This window comes from Sorghum bicolor, chromosome 9 (assembly GCF_000003195.3).
Source record: "Sorghum bicolor cultivar BTx623 chromosome 9, Sorghum_bicolor_NCBIv3, whole genome shotgun sequence".
NCBI classification, from domain to species: Eukaryota; Viridiplantae; Streptophyta; class Magnoliopsida; order Poales; family Poaceae; genus Sorghum; species Sorghum bicolor.
Window position 1 is genome coordinate 51486982 of NC_012878.2, and position 17560 is coordinate 51504541.

At 46.9% G+C, this 17560-nt stretch overlaps 2 protein-coding genes across 8 annotated transcripts; one reads left to right on the top strand and one right to left on the bottom strand.

The window, feature by feature from the left end:
- On the top strand, nucleotides 583–6838 carry LOC110430318 (beta-glucosidase BoGH3B-like). 7 transcript variants are annotated; one of them, XM_021447847.1, is made up of 9 exons: nucleotides 583–1137; nucleotides 1246–1336; nucleotides 1425–1573; nucleotides 1652–1895; nucleotides 1982–2095; nucleotides 2175–2357; nucleotides 2458–2659; nucleotides 4916–5008; nucleotides 5746–6838. In XM_021447847.1, exons 1-8 carry the CDS (start codon nucleotides 758–760, stop codon nucleotides 4966–4968), a joined length of 1416 nt encoding a protein of 471 aa, XP_021303522.1. In that variant the 5' UTR covers nucleotides 583–757; the 3' UTR covers nucleotides 4969–5008; nucleotides 5746–6838. The 7 variants fall into 7 exon arrangements, with proteins under 7 accessions (XP_021303522.1, XP_021303523.1, XP_021303521.1 ...); XM_021447848.1 differs by having other exon boundaries at nucleotides 5751–6838; XM_021447846.1 differs by lacking the exon at nucleotides 5746–6838 and adding an exon at nucleotides 5220–5533 and having other exon boundaries at nucleotides 4916–5016.
- Nucleotides 14470–16868, bottom strand: LOC8061748 (transcription factor DIVARICATA). The gene is made up of 2 exons (XM_002441152.2): nucleotides 15779–16868; nucleotides 14470–15650 (listed from the first exon to the last, which is right to left on the bottom strand). Exons 1-2 carry the CDS (start codon nucleotides 16252–16254, stop codon nucleotides 15149–15151), a joined length of 978 nt encoding a protein of 325 aa, XP_002441197.1. The 5' UTR covers nucleotides 16255–16868; the 3' UTR covers nucleotides 14470–15148.

A 17560-nucleotide genomic window follows, 5' to 3' on the forward strand; every position in this document is an offset into this window, starting at 1 on the left:
TGTATAACCACTGACATCTTGAACGGATGCTCTCTTCGTCTAAAAAATATAATTATAAAGTTTACTCCGTATGTCGGTCTAATTTATATTTCTAAATAAATTTATTATAAAAATATATATTTCATAATTAATTGAATGATATTTATTTTGTATTATAAATATTAGTACTTTTTATATAAAAAATTGAAACTGATTGATTTTTAGAAAATTGAGAATTGTATTCTTTCGTGGACCGACTGAGGGAGTAGATAATAGGCAACGTATCATATGCAACTCACCTTCGTGTGCAACCTATGCAACCACCAATTAAGACAACAGGATCTAGATCCAATGTCTGAAGTTTTTTTCACTTAAATCCCTCCACCTGTGGGTTTAAATCTAACCCGTGTATCTAGATGGGAGGGTTTAAATGAAAAAAGCCTCAGACGTTGGATCTAGATCCTGTAGCCTTAATTGATGGTTGCATAGGTTGCACATGAAGCTAGATTGCATATGATACGTTCCCGTAGATAATAAACGGATCAAATGGGAGAAATCTCTTCATTCATTTTAACAACGGCGAGTCGGCGACGGGGCGGGTCCCAGAACCGCTGACGATTTCAAACGCCAATCTCTCTCCAGGTGGCGCGACCAAACATCATTGTTTCGAGGCGCTCTACCCCGTTTCCCTCGTGTGTCCAAATCCAATCCCCTACCAATCGGGGGCAAACACAACGCCCGTCTCCTCCGCCTCCGCTCCCTTCTGCTCACCCGCACGATGGCGCCGGAGGCGCGAGGCGAGGCGGCGCCGGTGTACAGGGACGCATCGGCGCCGGTGGAGGCGCGGGTGCGGGACCTGCTGGGCCGCATGACGCTGCGTGAGAAGGCGGCGCAGATGGCCCAGATCGAGCGCACCGTCCCGACGCCGCGCGCCCTCACGGACCTCGGGGCCGGCAGCGTCCTCAACGCCGGGGGAAGCACGCCCCGCGAGCGAGCCTCCCCGGCCGACTGGGCCGCCATGGTCGACGGCATGCAGCGCCTCGCGCTCTCCTCCCGCCTCGGCGTCCCCATCCTCTACGGCACCGACGCCGTCCACGGCCACAACAACGTCTACGGCGCCACCGTGTTCCCTCACAACGTCGGTCTCGGCGCCTCCAGGTACCGGGCGATTCGATCCACGGACCAAGTTGTGTGATGGTCGCGTCACGTATACTACCCCTGTGTTTTGTTGTTCGTTAGGCGACCGTATTACTGTTGACCTCACAGGGATGGAGAGCTCGCGCGTAGGATCGGCGAGGCGACGGCGCTCGAGGTTCGGGCCACTGGCATCCACTGGACCTTCGCGCCCTGCGTCGCCGTGAGTAAAATTCAACACTCTCCTCATTAATAACTAGTGTTTGTGCAGGATCTCCTTGATGTTGTGCCTCCGTCCTCGTGTATGCTAGGTTTGTCGGGATCCTAGGTGGGGCAGATGCTACGAAAGCTATAGCGAGGACACAGAGATCGTGCGCTCGTTGACCACCATCGTCAGCGGTCTGCAGGGGCAGCCGCCAGCAGACCATCCTCACGGTTACCCCTTCCTCGCTTCGCCTAGGTAATTCAGTGGAGATGTTTAGAGTGTTCCCCATATGCCCACGATCTGTTTGTGGAAATGTGTCCATGTGGTTTGTAGGGAGAATGTACTTGCTTGCGCTAAGCATTTCGTAGGGGATGGTGGCACAGACAAGGGGGTGAATGAGGGGAACGCCATTTGCTCCTATGAGGATTTGGAAGCAATCCATATGACACCTTACCCTGATTGTATAGCTCAAGGGGTGGCAACAGTAATGGCGTCCTACTCTAAATGGAATGGGGAGTCATTGCATTCGAGTCGCTACTTGCTGACGGATGTTCTGAAGGGCAAGTTAGGCTTTAAGGTACTTGAGCCTATTGCCATCATTTTGTATAATGATTGAACCTTAGGTTGGTCTATTAATTTGATGTGTCTAACCTCCTATTTCAGGGTCTTCTCATTTCAGATTGGGAGGGTATTGACAGGATCTGTGAGCCACAAAAGCCACGAGGGTCTGATTATCGCTATTGCATTGCACAATCAGTAAATGCAGGAATGGACATGGTATATGGTTATTCAAGTGTTCACATGAAATGCATTCTTCAGTCATCTGTTGGTTTTGCCTACATTGAGCAATCTACAGATTATGATACCTCACAGGTTTGAGAAATTTTTGGATGATATTGTGTTCTTGGTGGAGGCGGGGGAGATACCAATGTCACGGATTGATGACGCCGTTGAGCGAATTCTGAGGGTTAAGTTCATTTCTGGAGTGTTTGAGCATCCATTTTCAGACCAATCTCTACTGGACATAGTTGGTTGCAAGGTAACATGCTTCTGGTTTCTTTCAAACCTCTGCGTATCTTTCTGTTTGAGCCATCTCAAAATTGATGTCACTAATGATAGGCAATATGTTGACCTTTCAGGAACATCGATTACTAGGGCGTGAGGCTGTTCGCAAGTCTTTGGTACTTCTGAAAAATGGCAAGGATCGGAAGGTGTCATTCCTTCCATTGGCCAAAGATGCAAAAAGAATACTGGTTGCAGGAACACATGCTGATGATATTGGATATCAATGTGGTGGGTGGACGATAGCATGGCATGGAGACAGTGGAAAAATAACTCCTGGTAAGAAGAAACTCTGCTTTGCAAAAAAATAAAATAAATATAAGTTCTTCTGTACTCGTATCAATCAATTGTTTGACCTAGACGATACAGTTGTCCTCCTCAAAAATAGTGACTGGGTACTTCACTTGTTCAAAGAATGAAGTTTGAACTAGCATGGATATAATTGTTCTGAAAGAAGTGATGATTATTTTGAGTGAAGTAACCTTCTTGGTCCTGAAGAAACTGTTTATTGTTTGGGAACTCCAGCTGTAAACTTGTTTTGATAATCCATATGTCACTTTCAACTGCCATGGTGAAAATAAATGGTAACTTGCTACATTGAAAAGCAAGATTAAAATGTTTTGTATTGGATCACTGAAGTAGTATGCTGTGATTTTCCCTTGAGTAGATCAATGTTGTGGTTTTCCCTTGAGTAGATCTATGCCTTTCCCGTTGCTTTATAAACTCGCTCACACTCTGCCCTCCCTCCCTCACTGATTTATTTGTTCCAAAAGCTAGCTAATTTGGTCAAAGTAGTAAAATATCCTATTTTTGAAAAACATCTGTTCACGCAAATGTAATAACAGGTACGAGCATATTGGAGGCCATACAAGAATCAGTGGGAGTGCAAACTGAAGTTGTGTACGAGAAATGCCCAACAGAAACTATTATTGAAACTGGTGGTTTTTCCTATGCGGTTGTTGTTGTTGGAGAGGTTCCATATGCTGAATGGACAGGAGATAGAACTGACCTTAGTATCCCGTTTAATGGCTCTGACCTTATCACCTGTGTTGCTAGTAAAATCCCTACCCTAGTGATTGTTATATCTGGAAGGCCATTGATTATCGAGTCACATGTTTTGGAACAGATAGAAGCTCTAGTTGCTGCCTGGCTTCCTGGAACTGAGGGCATGGGAATTACTGATTGCCTCTTTGGAGATCATGATTTTGTCGGCACATTGCCTGTGACATGGTATAGATCTGTTGATCAATTGCCTATAAATGCTGGAGATGCTAACTATGACCCGCTATTCCCTGTTGGATATGGGCTGAAAATGTTTCGAAGTGATGATGATTCAGCGTAACTTTATTATAGATTTGGTACATTTGAATCTCTGTATGTTAAATACTCTGTATTTGTTGGCGATTGGAACTTCAAACAAAATAATATATTGTGGTATTATGCATTGTACTGTACTACTGTGTTGAGAACATTATATTCTTCCCTTAGATTTTAGTTTCTCTTTCTGTCACGTTTCAAGATTAGTGCACTTCCTTCAATGTCATATTACTGTTTCCCTTTACCAGTGAGTGCTTTGTTCATCAAAATATTTCTGAAAGGAAACTAAGAAATGGGAGGGAGGATTGGTGTATACCAGGGGTGATACACACGGGGTGTAGAATTGAACGGAACTGAATGACGTCTTTGAGCACTAGGCTCATTCCTTAGAATCACTCTTCCTCATGGTGTAAAAGATCGAAGCACTGCAAGACTCCTGCAACACAGTTCGCTCGGAAAGCTTCAAAGCCATAAAATTCTTCAACAATGATCTACTACTTTTCATTGCATGGTCACCTTATGGTTGTTGGTTGGTGCTGACTACTTTCTGGAAATATGTTTTAACCATGAAGCTCTTCTCATACTGCCAGTAGCCACATTGTGCAAGACTGCAAGTATCACAAATCTAAACTGATTTGCAGGCATGTCCCATATGGCCACACCTAACAGTGGACAGCATCTGGATGAAAATCAGTCCGGGTGAAATGGTACATGAAAATATGGTATGTCATGGCAGCGTCATCAGCACCTTTGTGATTAGATCTGCAGACTAAGGCAGTTACAGTTATTCTCGTTCAAAAGGTATCTCTGTTGGCAGCACACTCTCCTGTGTTTCCTTTGATGCTCAAAGTTGCTCATCTACTATGGTAGTTGCTGTGAATCTGAGATTATGTGGGAGAAGTTTGAACAGATATACCGATGGAAATACATCCTGCTCAGCATCAAGCATTTGTTTCCTGCTGGAAGACATTATTCTTTAAGTGTTCGCTCGATATGTTCCACTCCGAAGGACATCTTTTCGTGCACCAATCTTTTCATCCGGTGTGAGACACTGAGACTGCTAAAACATTTCCACCATAGCTGGGGTTTGAAGAAATTGAGACATCTGATGCTATGCTTTGCAATTTGTGCAATCATTTGCCTATGTATAATAATGGATGCCATTATACAACTTAACCTTTTACTTCGCATAACTTACAGGTTACCCTGTTCTTGCAGCATTGATTTGGACAGTTTGGGATTACTTCAACATACTGCAAAGCCGAATTTGACAGGATCTTCAAGTGTTAATGAAATGGCCACATCTGCATGGTAACTCTGTAAGCTCTTCATTTTTATTTGCTTGTTTGTTTTTGTACTTTTAGTATAATAAAAGTTTATTAAGAGTAAAATTATGAAGTGCAAGTAGCATGTTGTAAGAAATGTGGCTATGTTATCCAAAAGTAAAAGTTCAGTTGGCAAAGCTCCTAATGCAAAAGGTTGTGTGCATTTGGTAAAAAATGAATTGACTTCTATTTTCCAGATCCTAAAGGACCTACTACCTGAACTCTGAGTATACTCAAAAACCTTCTACCTGTACTGGGATTCTGGGAATATGAAGCATCCATGGTACATTTCTGTGTAGCCTTTTCGAAATCCTGTGATAAGTGTAATGAAAATTATGTGGCCTAGAGCTTCTTTCCTTTTTGCGTTGTTCTTGTTGTGAATCTAATGGCAGCGAGTATAAGGCCTTGTTTAGTTGGGAAATTTTTTTGGTTTTGAGTACTGTAGCGTTTTCGTTTGTAATTGTTCAACCGTGGACTAACTAGGCTCAAAAGATTCGTCTCACAAATTACAGACAAACTGTGCAATTAGTTATTTTTTTACCTATATTTAATATTCCATGCATGTGTCGTAAGATTCGATGTGACGGGAAATCTTGAAAAAAATTTGGATTTTGGGGTGAACTAAACAAGGCCTAAATATCTGTGGTGCAGCTTCTTGAGACAGGTTGTCCACAGGATTGCTAATATTTGACTAATGGAATTTGTCGTTCCTTCTTCTGATAGGTCAGTTGGAACATGCCCTAAATAGGATGTGAAGTATATATATTTATATTTTAGAGACTTGAAATTCACGAGGCCTATAGAGCTATAATCAAAGGGATAAGGACGAAATGAAAAGGGAAGCAATGGCCAAAAGGAATAGAAAGGAACAAAGGTGAGTGAGAATGAAAACGAAATTCCACTTATACTTTATAGTAGGATCTTATACAGGAAGCACAATATCTGGTAAGAACAAGGCGAATGAACATGAGATGACTTCCTTTTGCTCTCAGTGAAAGTTCACGGACAGATCTGTGACAGGCATCATGATCTGATCTGGGTCCAATAATCATCATTTTACTTTAGATCCCTGCATGAAATGAAAACTTAATGTTGAAGAGGGGCCGTAACAGTCAGCCGGAGTTGATAAGCTCCAGCTAGCCTCCAGGGGCTATTTGCCTATAATGTCTGGACTGGCGAATGGGAAACAAACACCTTTTATTAAAAAAAATAAATTGAATGGGCAACACCTTTCGCTTCACCACCGGTTCATCTCATAGAGACGAATGAAGCTGCAAGATGTATGTATGAGTACCCAGATGCGATGGATGTCATCCTTCGAATTTGAACAAAGGTAAACTGATAACGATGTCCAAGACAGACAATGTCACTCTTGTATGTTATTCCGTAGTGCATCTTACTGGACCCTAGATCGGTTTCGCGTGAAAGGAAAGCAGTAGGATTAGTGGACTACGCTGTCAACTCTGTCTTATACTGTCAATAATTGTCAGGGTTAAGAATGGGGAACTCAAAACTGTCACTGGTAGATGCTTATCTTTCAAAAAGGAGAAAAAAAAACTGGTAGAGGCTTTGTTACTCCTGAACCTGACAGCCATCAGCACGCCAGCAGAGTCCAGAGTTGCTGCGCGTACATGCACATCACGACCAAATTGTTTTTGTTATTACTCCACCAGTTTTGTGTTCCCCATCCATCCATCTCGTGGCATGTGCCCATTATTGAGCCATCCATCTTGGTCAGGTCTTGGCTCTCCTCGCGTCATGCATGTGCAGCATCCCCAGTTTCAACTTGCATAAAAACAAAATAATCCGATGGTCTGGTCCCTCTTCCATTCCTACTTTGCAGTCCCTCCGTCTCTAAAAGCTGCAATTTCTAAAATTGTCCTAAGTCAAATTTTTGAAACTTTAACTAAATTTATAGAAAAAAACACTAAGATTTATAGTACCAAATTAATACCATTAGATTTATCATTGAATATATTTTCATAAGATACTCATTATATGTTATACATATTGATGCTCTTTTCTATAAAGTTGGTCAAAGTTAAACAAATTTGACTGGCACGGATTCTATGAATTGAAGCTTTCAGAGACAGAGGGAGTATGTGATCCAATCCAAGTTTTTACATACAATTTGCAGCAGGCACGCTCGGCGGCTCTATCCGTTGCTTGGAAAGGAGTGTTCTCTAGGAGAATCCATAGGCGTCCTGCTAGATTCAAAGTCCACAGCAGGTACGTTTTTGTAATGCATGGTTGCAGTTGGGAGGCCGGTCCCCTGGCTACGGCGGTGATGGCTACCTGCTGCTGAATTGCCGATTCGAACGGCCCTTGATGCATCGCGCAAGCAGCCGGAAGAAGCAACGAAGATGCCCCTCCCGTTTAGTATTGTGGCGTTCTGGCCGGTCCGGGTCCGCTGCTGCCGCCCTACCTGTTTGGCGATAGCGACCGACGACGATGCCCCCGGCAGGCCAGGCCGGCCATCTCGCCCATGACGTCGCTGCGGCGGTCAGTTCAGTTGGTGCTCCGTTGCCATCTGACTGCCAGGAGATGCTGATCTCGACCTGTATGTTTGCTCCCCCGCCTCCCCACTTGACCTGTTTGCTCCTCCCACTTGGGCACTTGGCTCGGCTGCGCGTAGAGTAGTGCAGTATTCAGCTTTGCATCACAGAGTGAGGCCTTGTTTAGTTCCCAAAATTTTTTCAAGATTTTCATTCACATTAAATCTTGCGGCACATGTATGGAGCATTAAATTTAGATAAAAAAGATAACTAATTGCACAGTTTACCTGTAATTTACGAGACGAATTTTTTGAGCCTAGTTAATCTATGATTGAACAATAATTATCAAATAAAAATAAAAGTGCTACAGTAGCTAAAACAAAAAAAAATCGCGACCTGAGAGTAGTAGCACCGATAATTGGGCGCATGCAACCGTTACAATTGCGTCACACACAAGATATGTCTATATGTCACGGAACTCCCTGCCATGCCCTGCATGTTCTTGTAGTAGTAGAACACCTTTTTTTTTTTAAAAAAGGTAGTCCTAGTTGCTGATTGCTGTTGTCTTCTGATCAAGCAAGATCGAGAAGAGCAATGTTCATTGGCACCCGCACTGGCACGGAGATGGGAGCCGAGTGGGAGTAAACTACCCGCGGCCTCCTGCCGGGAAACTACACCTGCTGGGGCCAATAATGCGTCTGCGAATAGACTACACTGGTCGGTGATGAAGCGCATTTGTTTACCGCGCGCGCATGCATGCATCGATCAGCTCCCCGACGGCAGTGCGCATGTCAAGTGTCACTGCCTGCGCCAAAAACGTGACTTTTTTTTCACCCGGCTCAGTGCGGGGTTAGCTATACCTACTTGGGGCTGATCTAAGCTCTTTCCACCAAATCTAGCCGTAGATACCCGTGCCTTCCCCTCGTTTTGGAAAAAGGAAGCGAAGTGCGTGGCCGCCTTTTGATGGGGCGCGTCCTGAGCATGAATTAGAGGTGGGGAAAGGCCTATCATTGGCAATTGGCATTAGGTTAGTCTATGGGTGTCCCAAACAAGCAACTCTGAGCTATCTATTTGCTTAGGTGGAGGAGAGAGAGGTGATAGAATACTAAACGTGATAGAATACTGAACGCAAGCCGCATAGATTCCCACAACATTCGTTGTCTCTTACCTCCCAGTTCACATTTGTGAGCTGTATTTATTTATTTATTTATTTATTTTAGTCTCACTCCTCGCCTGTCGATTTCATAGAGTTGTTTGGGGCCGCTCCAAGTGGAGTTTTATGTCATAGTTTTCAATAGTTTCATGTGTTAAAATAAGTTTTATTCTCATAAAACTTTTATCATCTCTCTCTTCATCTATATTATATCATTTCAGTTTAATTAATGGCTATAAAACTTTCATGACACCCTGGCCTTAGCTTCCAAGTATTTCATCTTCATTTTTGTCAGTCTCAATGCTTTATAATGCATACAGACTTAGTGTCCCTCCGTTATTGATAGTGGATTTTAAGTTGTTCAAGCCAAACTATCCTATGTTTGATTAATGTTTTTGAAGTCAAGCTACCCAAAGTTTGATTCATTTTTAGGGCAATATTTATGGTATCAAATGAGCATCATAAGATTTATTATCAAATTCGCTTTTATATAATTTATCTCTTTGATGCTCTAAATATATATTAATATTTTTCTCTATAAACACGGTCAGATTTTTTTTGATGGGTAAATACGATCCGATTTAGAGTAGTTAGATTCAGGTCAAGCTTAAGACGGAGGAGGTAAGTTCGTGAAACTCAACATCACGTTTTGTTAAGTGGTTGAAACCAACCTACCATATATAGTCATGCTTAGACAGGAGTGTTAGATTGGGTTGCATGAAAACACTTACGGTGAAATATATATATCATCCTGTAGCCACCGTAGGTGCTCAGTGCAATGCTTACTCAGTTTTCTTTATGCTCGGCGCAATGCTTGCTGTGGTCCGACGCGTGAGCGTGAAAGGATGGTGGCCGGGGAGGCGGAATCGGAATCTGGAATCTCTGCGCTGAGCCCCGCTCTACGCCTCTAGTCCTGGTTCAATTATACGCCCAGTTGCCAGTGCACCATATAGGAATCTGAATCCTCCTCGCGCTGGAGGATTTTGCGGACGCCGACGCATGGTGCCCAAAAAAGCTGCGACGTCGATGTGAAGTGCGACCGCACAGCACAGGCCAAGCCGCCGCCCAATGGCGGCTCGGCAACGCCAAGAGCACTCGGCTCACGGTACCAGACCCACGGTACCACCAGTGACTGGCACCGGCCTTGCACCGTCGCTGCCCCGGATAGTTTGCGGTTGAAGTGCAAGAGCATCAGCGAGAGTTTTCTAAACCAAGCTTGGATATAGATAGGTGAAAAAAAACATATTGATATTAACAAATAAAGAGAATACACAAATATATATATTAGTTAAGATACTAAAAAATAAAGTCATTTTGGACAAGTCTCGAACCATACATTGAAGATATAAATCATAAATAATTTATAAGTTGTTAAGTTTAGAAATGTGAAAACCATATGAATGAATAAATCTATCTTTAAAAATATTATATATATATATCACTTTTTATAAATATATTTATAAATACAAAAAGTTAAAGTTATACTTTGAAAACCATATTATTGTCCAAAGCGACTTTATTTTTAGTATGAAAAGAGTGTTAAACATGAATTTCTTATAGTTATGTCTTCTCAAATTCTAGCTCACGCTGAGTACGCTTTGGTGGACTACTTGTGTTCTAAAACAGAACAATCGCAAGTATGACCATATGGCATCGTCTCAAGACCTACACCTTCCATGAGAACAGAGTTGTACGAGGCACGACACAATGTTCTACACTTCATGTTGCCATTTCCTAGTGAGGCAAAAGTAGATCAAATAAAGGACAGCGAGGCGAGCAAATAAAGCAAAAGGCGAGACGAAAGGTGCACAGTGGCACTCACTTTGCTCATGTTGGAATGCTTGCCTTGCATTCATCACTCCTGACCACTTGGGAGGCGACATGCAGCCCCACAATTGCAACTTGCAGTTGTGATTCTTGGCCCTGAGCGTACAAACAATAATTCTGATGCTACTACTGTTGTAGCAAGTGTAATGCCAAATGCCACGGTCTCAGAGGAAGTGATGTGCAGGGCAACAAATTAAAATACGATCAGAGGACGAAGGGGACACAAGCAACTAGTGTATATGGAATAATTCTTAACAAATATTAGTTTAGGAATTTTGAAAGTCCTCCCGAGATCAAGGGCATCAAGAATGTCCGTGTGGTACTTTAACAACACTCATACAATACCAAATAGACATATTAACTATTAAGCGATATCATGATCTTAGCTTAATTTCTAGTTCTCCATGAGTATGTGTTTGGTATGGCTTTTTTTTTATAAGTGTTTGGTATGGCTTTAAGGGCATGTTTGTTTGCTTGGACGAGTGTGGCTCGTGCAGATGAAATGAGCCACGCTTAGATGGGGCAAGCTACGTTGGTGCAACTTCATGTGTTTGATTGCTAGTATCGATATAGAGCCTGGCTCGGTTTAGATTTATGTTTGATACCTTGTACAGGTTGGTATTGCTTGCACTGAGAATGTGGTAGTGTTATTACGTATACTTCCCTTAATCTCCTCATTGGCAATCATGAAAATCCACCTCAAGCTTTCAGCCTTGACGAGATTAAAGCCGGTTGATAGCAGCAAGGGGGCGAGAAGCCAAGGCACATGGGGTGGCTGTCGTGTGGGGTGGCCATTGTTGGACGGAGCCGGAGAGCGAACAGTGGACAGAGCTAAGGACAAAGGGAGGAATGGGGTAGCGTGGATCTTTTGGTGCCAAGGTGGGCAAAGGCATCAGTGGTCGGTGTTGAGGGCGCGAGGCGGGTGCACGACGAGTTAAAGAAGTTGAGTAGGAGCTTGGGGTGGAGGTGCCAGGAGGAGGTATGGCGGCAGAGAAGTGAGGATAAGGCAGCGGGAGGGAAGGTCGGAGCCAACGATGATGAGCTTCTAGTCGGGACCTCCGCACCTGCCCGTCGCCACCACAGCACCCCGCGGGTGCAGCTTTCACGGGCGCAAGGCCACTACGGCCTTATCCTCGGCAAGGAAGGCTGGAAGGCAAGCGCATGTTGAGGCAGAGTGTCCATGCCATCCTGCGTTACCTTCCCGATGGCGGGGTTGTTGTTGTTATCCATGGTGAGGTGGGGAGGGGGTGACGCGGGGTTGTTGAGAGTGAGGGGAGATTGCAAACCGGAGGTGACCACAATGTCTACCATGGCTGCAGCGAGCATGGCTTCCCCGGATGCAACATCTTTGTTGCTTTAACGAGTACGCGGGATAGGCTGGTGGGCTACGTCGGCAAACAAACAGCTCGAAAAGCAGCTAGTGGGGCTGCCTGGCCATCTGGACCAAGCAAACAAACGCGTCCTAAATGACTCCAGCTCCTCGCTAGTAGTCTTTCGAGGAGAGGAGGACTGAGAACAAATAATGAAAAATTTAATAGTCACTTGCACCTAATTTATTTTGAAAAGACGTAAAAATGTTATGAGCTTTGTTACGGTGCTTTGGTGGAACCATTAGTTCCTCCCGTTAGAATTATTTGCGGCAGGTATTAATCAAGAATTATAATTAAGGGTAGTTTAGTACTTTTTTAATTTATATTATAGCTCAACTCCCTTGCCCATTCCAGGAACTGCTCCATGGTTCGCGAGAACTGTGTCGCGAGCACTGTACTCGGCAGCCGCGAGCGTCGTCTTGGCCGGGCCAGTGCACGATCGCGACCAACCATATAACCATGCGAGGCATCGGCGGCAGACCACGGCCTCTGACAGCACGAGCACGAGGCGGCTCCGATAGGCGGGAGGTGAGACGGGAGCGGGCACAAGGACGCCTCGCGGTCGGGGATCTCCTGGACGTGCCTGATCTGGTCGTGCTTCCCGATCCCCTGCTTGAGGTGCTCCACCATCCGAGCAGAGTCCAGCGGCTCCACGCCGTGGCAGTAGAAGGACGATGAGGCTGGGTCATGGACGGGCACCTTCACGCCGCCGCCGGCCACCGAGGCCGCGCATAGGGAGGTGCCGGGCCTGCCCACCAGGGGCCGCGAGTCGCCGAGCCCCCCACGCGAGCCACCGGGGGCCACGCGCCAATGAACACCCGCGCCCGCCAGGAGCTCAAGAAGACGATACGAGAGACAGGGTGCGGATTTGAGAAGCAGCTCATGTTCGTGTGTGGATGAGAAGTAGCTCCGTACGGATGTTTTTTGACTGAACTGGAGGGGCCTGAGTCCCTGCAGGAATTTATTGAAAGAGCAACAAGAGCGAAAACAAAGTTACAGAGTTTATTTCTGATTCAAAAAACAGAGTGGGAGATGTAAAAATACTATTATACCCTTCTTATTTATTTATAGACTAGTTCCGGCTCCACTTATTCTTTGGTTCCGGCCCACAACTTAAGTTCCTTCCATCCGGTTCTTTCTACTTTTAAACCATCAGATCTAACCAAACGGATGGCTCCCATTTATTCCAAGCATAGTAAAATTTCTCAAATGTTATTCATTACTATTGCACGGAGCAACCAGACCTAAAGTTCTACCAAACATATTTTTGCTGGCGCTGAGTCAAGTGCCACAATAACAAACAGTGAGAGCAGCGAGGTCTTGTTGCGTCCCAGTAGCAGTAGAGTTCTTGTGTTGCCATCGCCATCACCGATAATTCTTTCCATCTTCCTCTTTGCTTTGTAATGCCTGGCCCATTTATTCTTTTGGATTTTTTTTGGCAACTAAACTCTTTTCTAGAAAACACTATATAATTCGAGTCAAATTCATATGCTCGGACCCGTCATTCAACCAATGTTCGTGCAAGATTCCAGGCCTCCAGGCCTGAAGATTCTCACGGTTGTCCAAGGCATGGGAGATACCATACCACGGCCACCACCGGAGGCCAAGAATTCTCTCCCAAGATTGCGTCTCCCCGCCCGAACAAATCGACCTTTTTCGCCCTGCAGAACCGAGCAAAAAGCCGCATCAAATCAGGGACAGGGAGTCCCTTTCCCTCTCCCTGGAGGCATTTTGGTTCTCACCCACGCACGCACACGGCCACCGAAACTGTCCGATTCCTCCCCCGTCTCCGCCGGCCCTGAGCCACTGGAAAAACCACGCCTTTCCGAGTGGATCTGCGAGCAAGGAGGGCCGGGAATGCGCAAGTTGGGGCCGAGAAGCATCCGGCAACAGAAGACGACTTCGACCCGCCTGTTCCTTTCGGTGCTGTGGGACTGTGGGGGCTTGTGGCCCCTGTGGGCTCGGTGCCTGCCGGTGCCCTTGCCACGGGAAAGAAGAGGACAGCGGCTGGAGGCATGTGATGCCTTGTGCCACCGCCATTGGTGGACCTCCTCCGAATCATTCATTCCCGGCTACTGTTGCCTGTGTGCCAGCCAGCCATGCCTGCCTCCTCCTCCACCAACGTCAAGGAAGGTACTTGCAAGGTACAACCTCCTCCATTCCAGCTAAACTAATCAGGCCCTACGTTTAGTGCTCTGTTCCCATTGGCCAACAGGAAAGCTGATTAGGAGTAGTAGTAGTATATTAGTGCTAAGGAATACTAGCCCCTGATCTCGGACAATTGCAGTCATAGATAAACTGTGATCTGACCATTTTCTAAGTCACAAACTAAGCTGTCATTTCGCCAGCAAAGTACAGTTCTTTTTTTTTTTTTGAACTTGCAAAGTACAGTTCTTGAGACCACTAAGACCAGGTTTTTTTTCAGCCAATGATAAGTTTTTGTTTAGGTTAGATTCTAGTACTACTACTGCAGAGCAGAGACAGAAGAGGGACTGACCTGACTTATCTATAAAATCTCTAGAGTCCTTCCCTCTCACAAAAACCACATCCATCTGCATCAAGGCTCAGTTTTATCGCATCAGAAGCGACAGGAAACAGCTGATGAAAACTACAATCCTTTCATTTCATCACCATCATGATTAATAACAGACAAACAAAAGAGCAGGTCAATGAGAGGGTGACCAATGCTAGTAGCTAATACACCCCAGCTTAAATATAATGATAAATAAAAAACCCTTACAAGACACTAAACAGCATGCTGCTGCTGCTGATGCTACCTGCTATCCAAATACATGACGTTAACCGATCAACACATCATTACAAAGAGAAAGTCTAGCGTAATCACAACATCTAGTAGCTAGTGTGCCTCCCATCACACAGGAACACAAAATTACACTAGGAAATTATTTCACTGCGGGCGTCGACTTATGTACACATCATATAGGCGAAATGCAGAGACCCCATCGTCCATAAGTATATCTTCTACTGTATTTTTTTTTTCTTCCTCTTCCTCTCGTCTCTGGAACACACACGGCAGGGAGCTCAGCTCAGCTCAGGTGCAGCAGAACGCTAGCGCTCGGCTGCCGACTGTGCTGAGCTCGGAGCTGTCTGCATGAACCATCCATCCATCTGTAGCAAGAATGTTGTGTGCTGTACCCAAATGTTATTTGCCTGTTTGATTGAAACCAACAACAGACACGCGCAACAGACTGGTGCGTGGCCAAAGACGAGAGGTATTTTCCTCTTTCTGCCATTGTAATTTCTGCGTGAAAACCAGTCAGTCAGCCGAGAGGCTGCAGCTGGCCGCAGTGCATCTGCATCTGCATCAGAACAGAGTCGTCCAGGAAGCCAGCACCGTGATGGGAATTGACGCCGGGCTCGAGCTTCACGTTGCCGTAGGAGGAGTGCGGCAAGAAGTGGTGGTGGTGGTGGTGGTGCGGCGGCGGGGGCTTGCTGTCGACGAGGACGCCAAACTGCTCGGAGATGACCGGGCCGCCGCCGGTGGTGGTGGACGAGGGTGTGGTGGAGGTGGAGGTGAGCACAGACACAGAGGGCGGCGAGGCCGAGGGGTTGCCGCCGCCTGCGGTGTCGTCGTCGGGGAGGTTGACGGTGGTGATGTCGTGGATGCTGGAGCGGCGCTTGTCCTTGCCGCCGGAGTTGAGGCGGATGAAGTACTTCTGCGCGTGGCTGGCCACCTGCGTCGGCGTCCGGCTAGTCACGAAGTTGCGCGAGATGTTCCGCCAGTCCCCGCGCCCGTACTTCTTCAGACCCATCAAGAACAGCCTGCGGTACGGTAGGCAACCAGAGAAAGATTACAGATTAGCCATGGAATTTTCAGCAATCAAGCGCGCAAGTTCCATTTGTTGTATGAGACAGTGAGAGGATCAATTGGGGTAGGAGCGGCTGCTTACTTGTGCTCCTCCTCCGTCCAGGGGATGCCCTTCTTGCGCTCCTGGTCCGGCCCACCGCGCTCGCGCTTGCCGCCGCCAACCACGTAGCAGGAGCGCTTAAAGCCAGCGTCGCCGGCGCCGGCATCCCAGTCGAACGTGAACCCAGCGGATTGCGACGCGCCACCGCCGCCGCCGCCGTAGCGGGGGAAGGGCACGAATCCGGCCTCGATGAAGCCGACATCGCTCTCGAGGTCATCGTAGTGGGCGACGACGTCGGCCACCGTCCTCCCAGGCAGCAACTGGGCGACCCGCTCCCACCGATCCGGCGCGTCGGAGTCGACCCGCGCCAGCGCGCGCTCGAACATCTTGTTCTCCTCCACCGTCCACGCCCCGGTCCCGGCCCGCCGGTCCGGCGGCGGCGGCAGGAACCACCCGCCGCCCGCCGCCTGTCCCGCGAAGTAGGGCGGCGGCAGCACCTCCATCCACAGCTCCGTCATCCACGAACCAACCGACCCCCAAGGTTTCTTTCGCCTTCCCTTTCCCTGTCGGAGTCGGAGGACACGGACACGGAAGAAGGCGGCGAGACCTTGGTCAGTCAGTCAGCCCGGAGGGAGGGAGGGAGGGGGGAGGTGGGAACGGGCGGCGAGAGAGGGGTATTTATGGTGAAGGGAAGTGGAGGTGGAGGCAGAGGCAGATGCCAAAGTGGCCAGAGGTGATTCGGCCTCCACCGCGGGAGGGAGCTCGGGAGCGCTTGAAACTTTAAAGAAAGCGGCGAGCGACTGAGCGATGCGGATTGGCTCCTTGCTCGTGGTGGAGTTTGTGGCCTCCCCAATCAACCAATTCGTCCTCAGTTCTCACTCACTCACTCCGTCGCCGCCCATACTATTCTTGCTGCCGCCACTCTGCTCGAGCTGCTCGCTGTGTTTGTCCGGCTCAGCGGCCGGGAGCGCACGGAGCAGGCAGCGGGAAGCTCGGCGTTGCCCCGTGCGCGACTGCAACTGCAACTGCAACTTGAGCGTGTTCGTCCCCGTCCGCGTCCAGGTCCAGGCTGGAGGTTTCTGTGTGGTCGCAGCTCGCAGGGGCGGGCGACGTCGTGATGGACCCTTTTCTTTATTGGCCGTTCGTTGGTTGCTTTGCTTGCTTGCCGCTTCTCCCAATGCTGGACTCGGCTGCTGCCGCTTTTAATTTATGCACATTTATGGATTCCTGTAGGCCTATAGTATACCATAGTTTCAGTAGTTTGGCCCTCTCTCGCCGCTCGCCGGCATGGTCCAAAATAGCAGCGGCCAAGGTTTGGGGATGCATGGAAAACCGCTTGCCACGAAACTAGAAAGGATGGGTCACATGGCGGTCTACCATGGGAAACCAGAACCATATCTACCACGGAGACGAGTCGGGTGGCACGCGGTAAGATGATCGTAGAGGCTCTCATCAAGCGCACTAGCTTTAAGCCGGCAGCAAACAGTCCAAGATTTATTGAAGAATAGTAAGTACAACAGATCTAGGCCTTGTTTAGTTCACCCTAAAAACAAAAAATAAAATTCAAGATTCCTCGTCACATCGAGTCTTGCGGCTCATACAATATAGACGAAAACAAAAACTAATTACACAGTTTGACTGTAAATCACGAGACGAATCTTTTGACCCTAGTTAGTCTATGATTAGACAATATTTGACACAAACAAATGAAAATGCTACAGTAACAAAATCTAAAAAGTTTTCACATCTAAACGAGACCCTATTTATGCTCCAACCCCGTCAACGTTAGGTCCTCCTCCGTCTCTCAAATACTCCCTCCAGCAC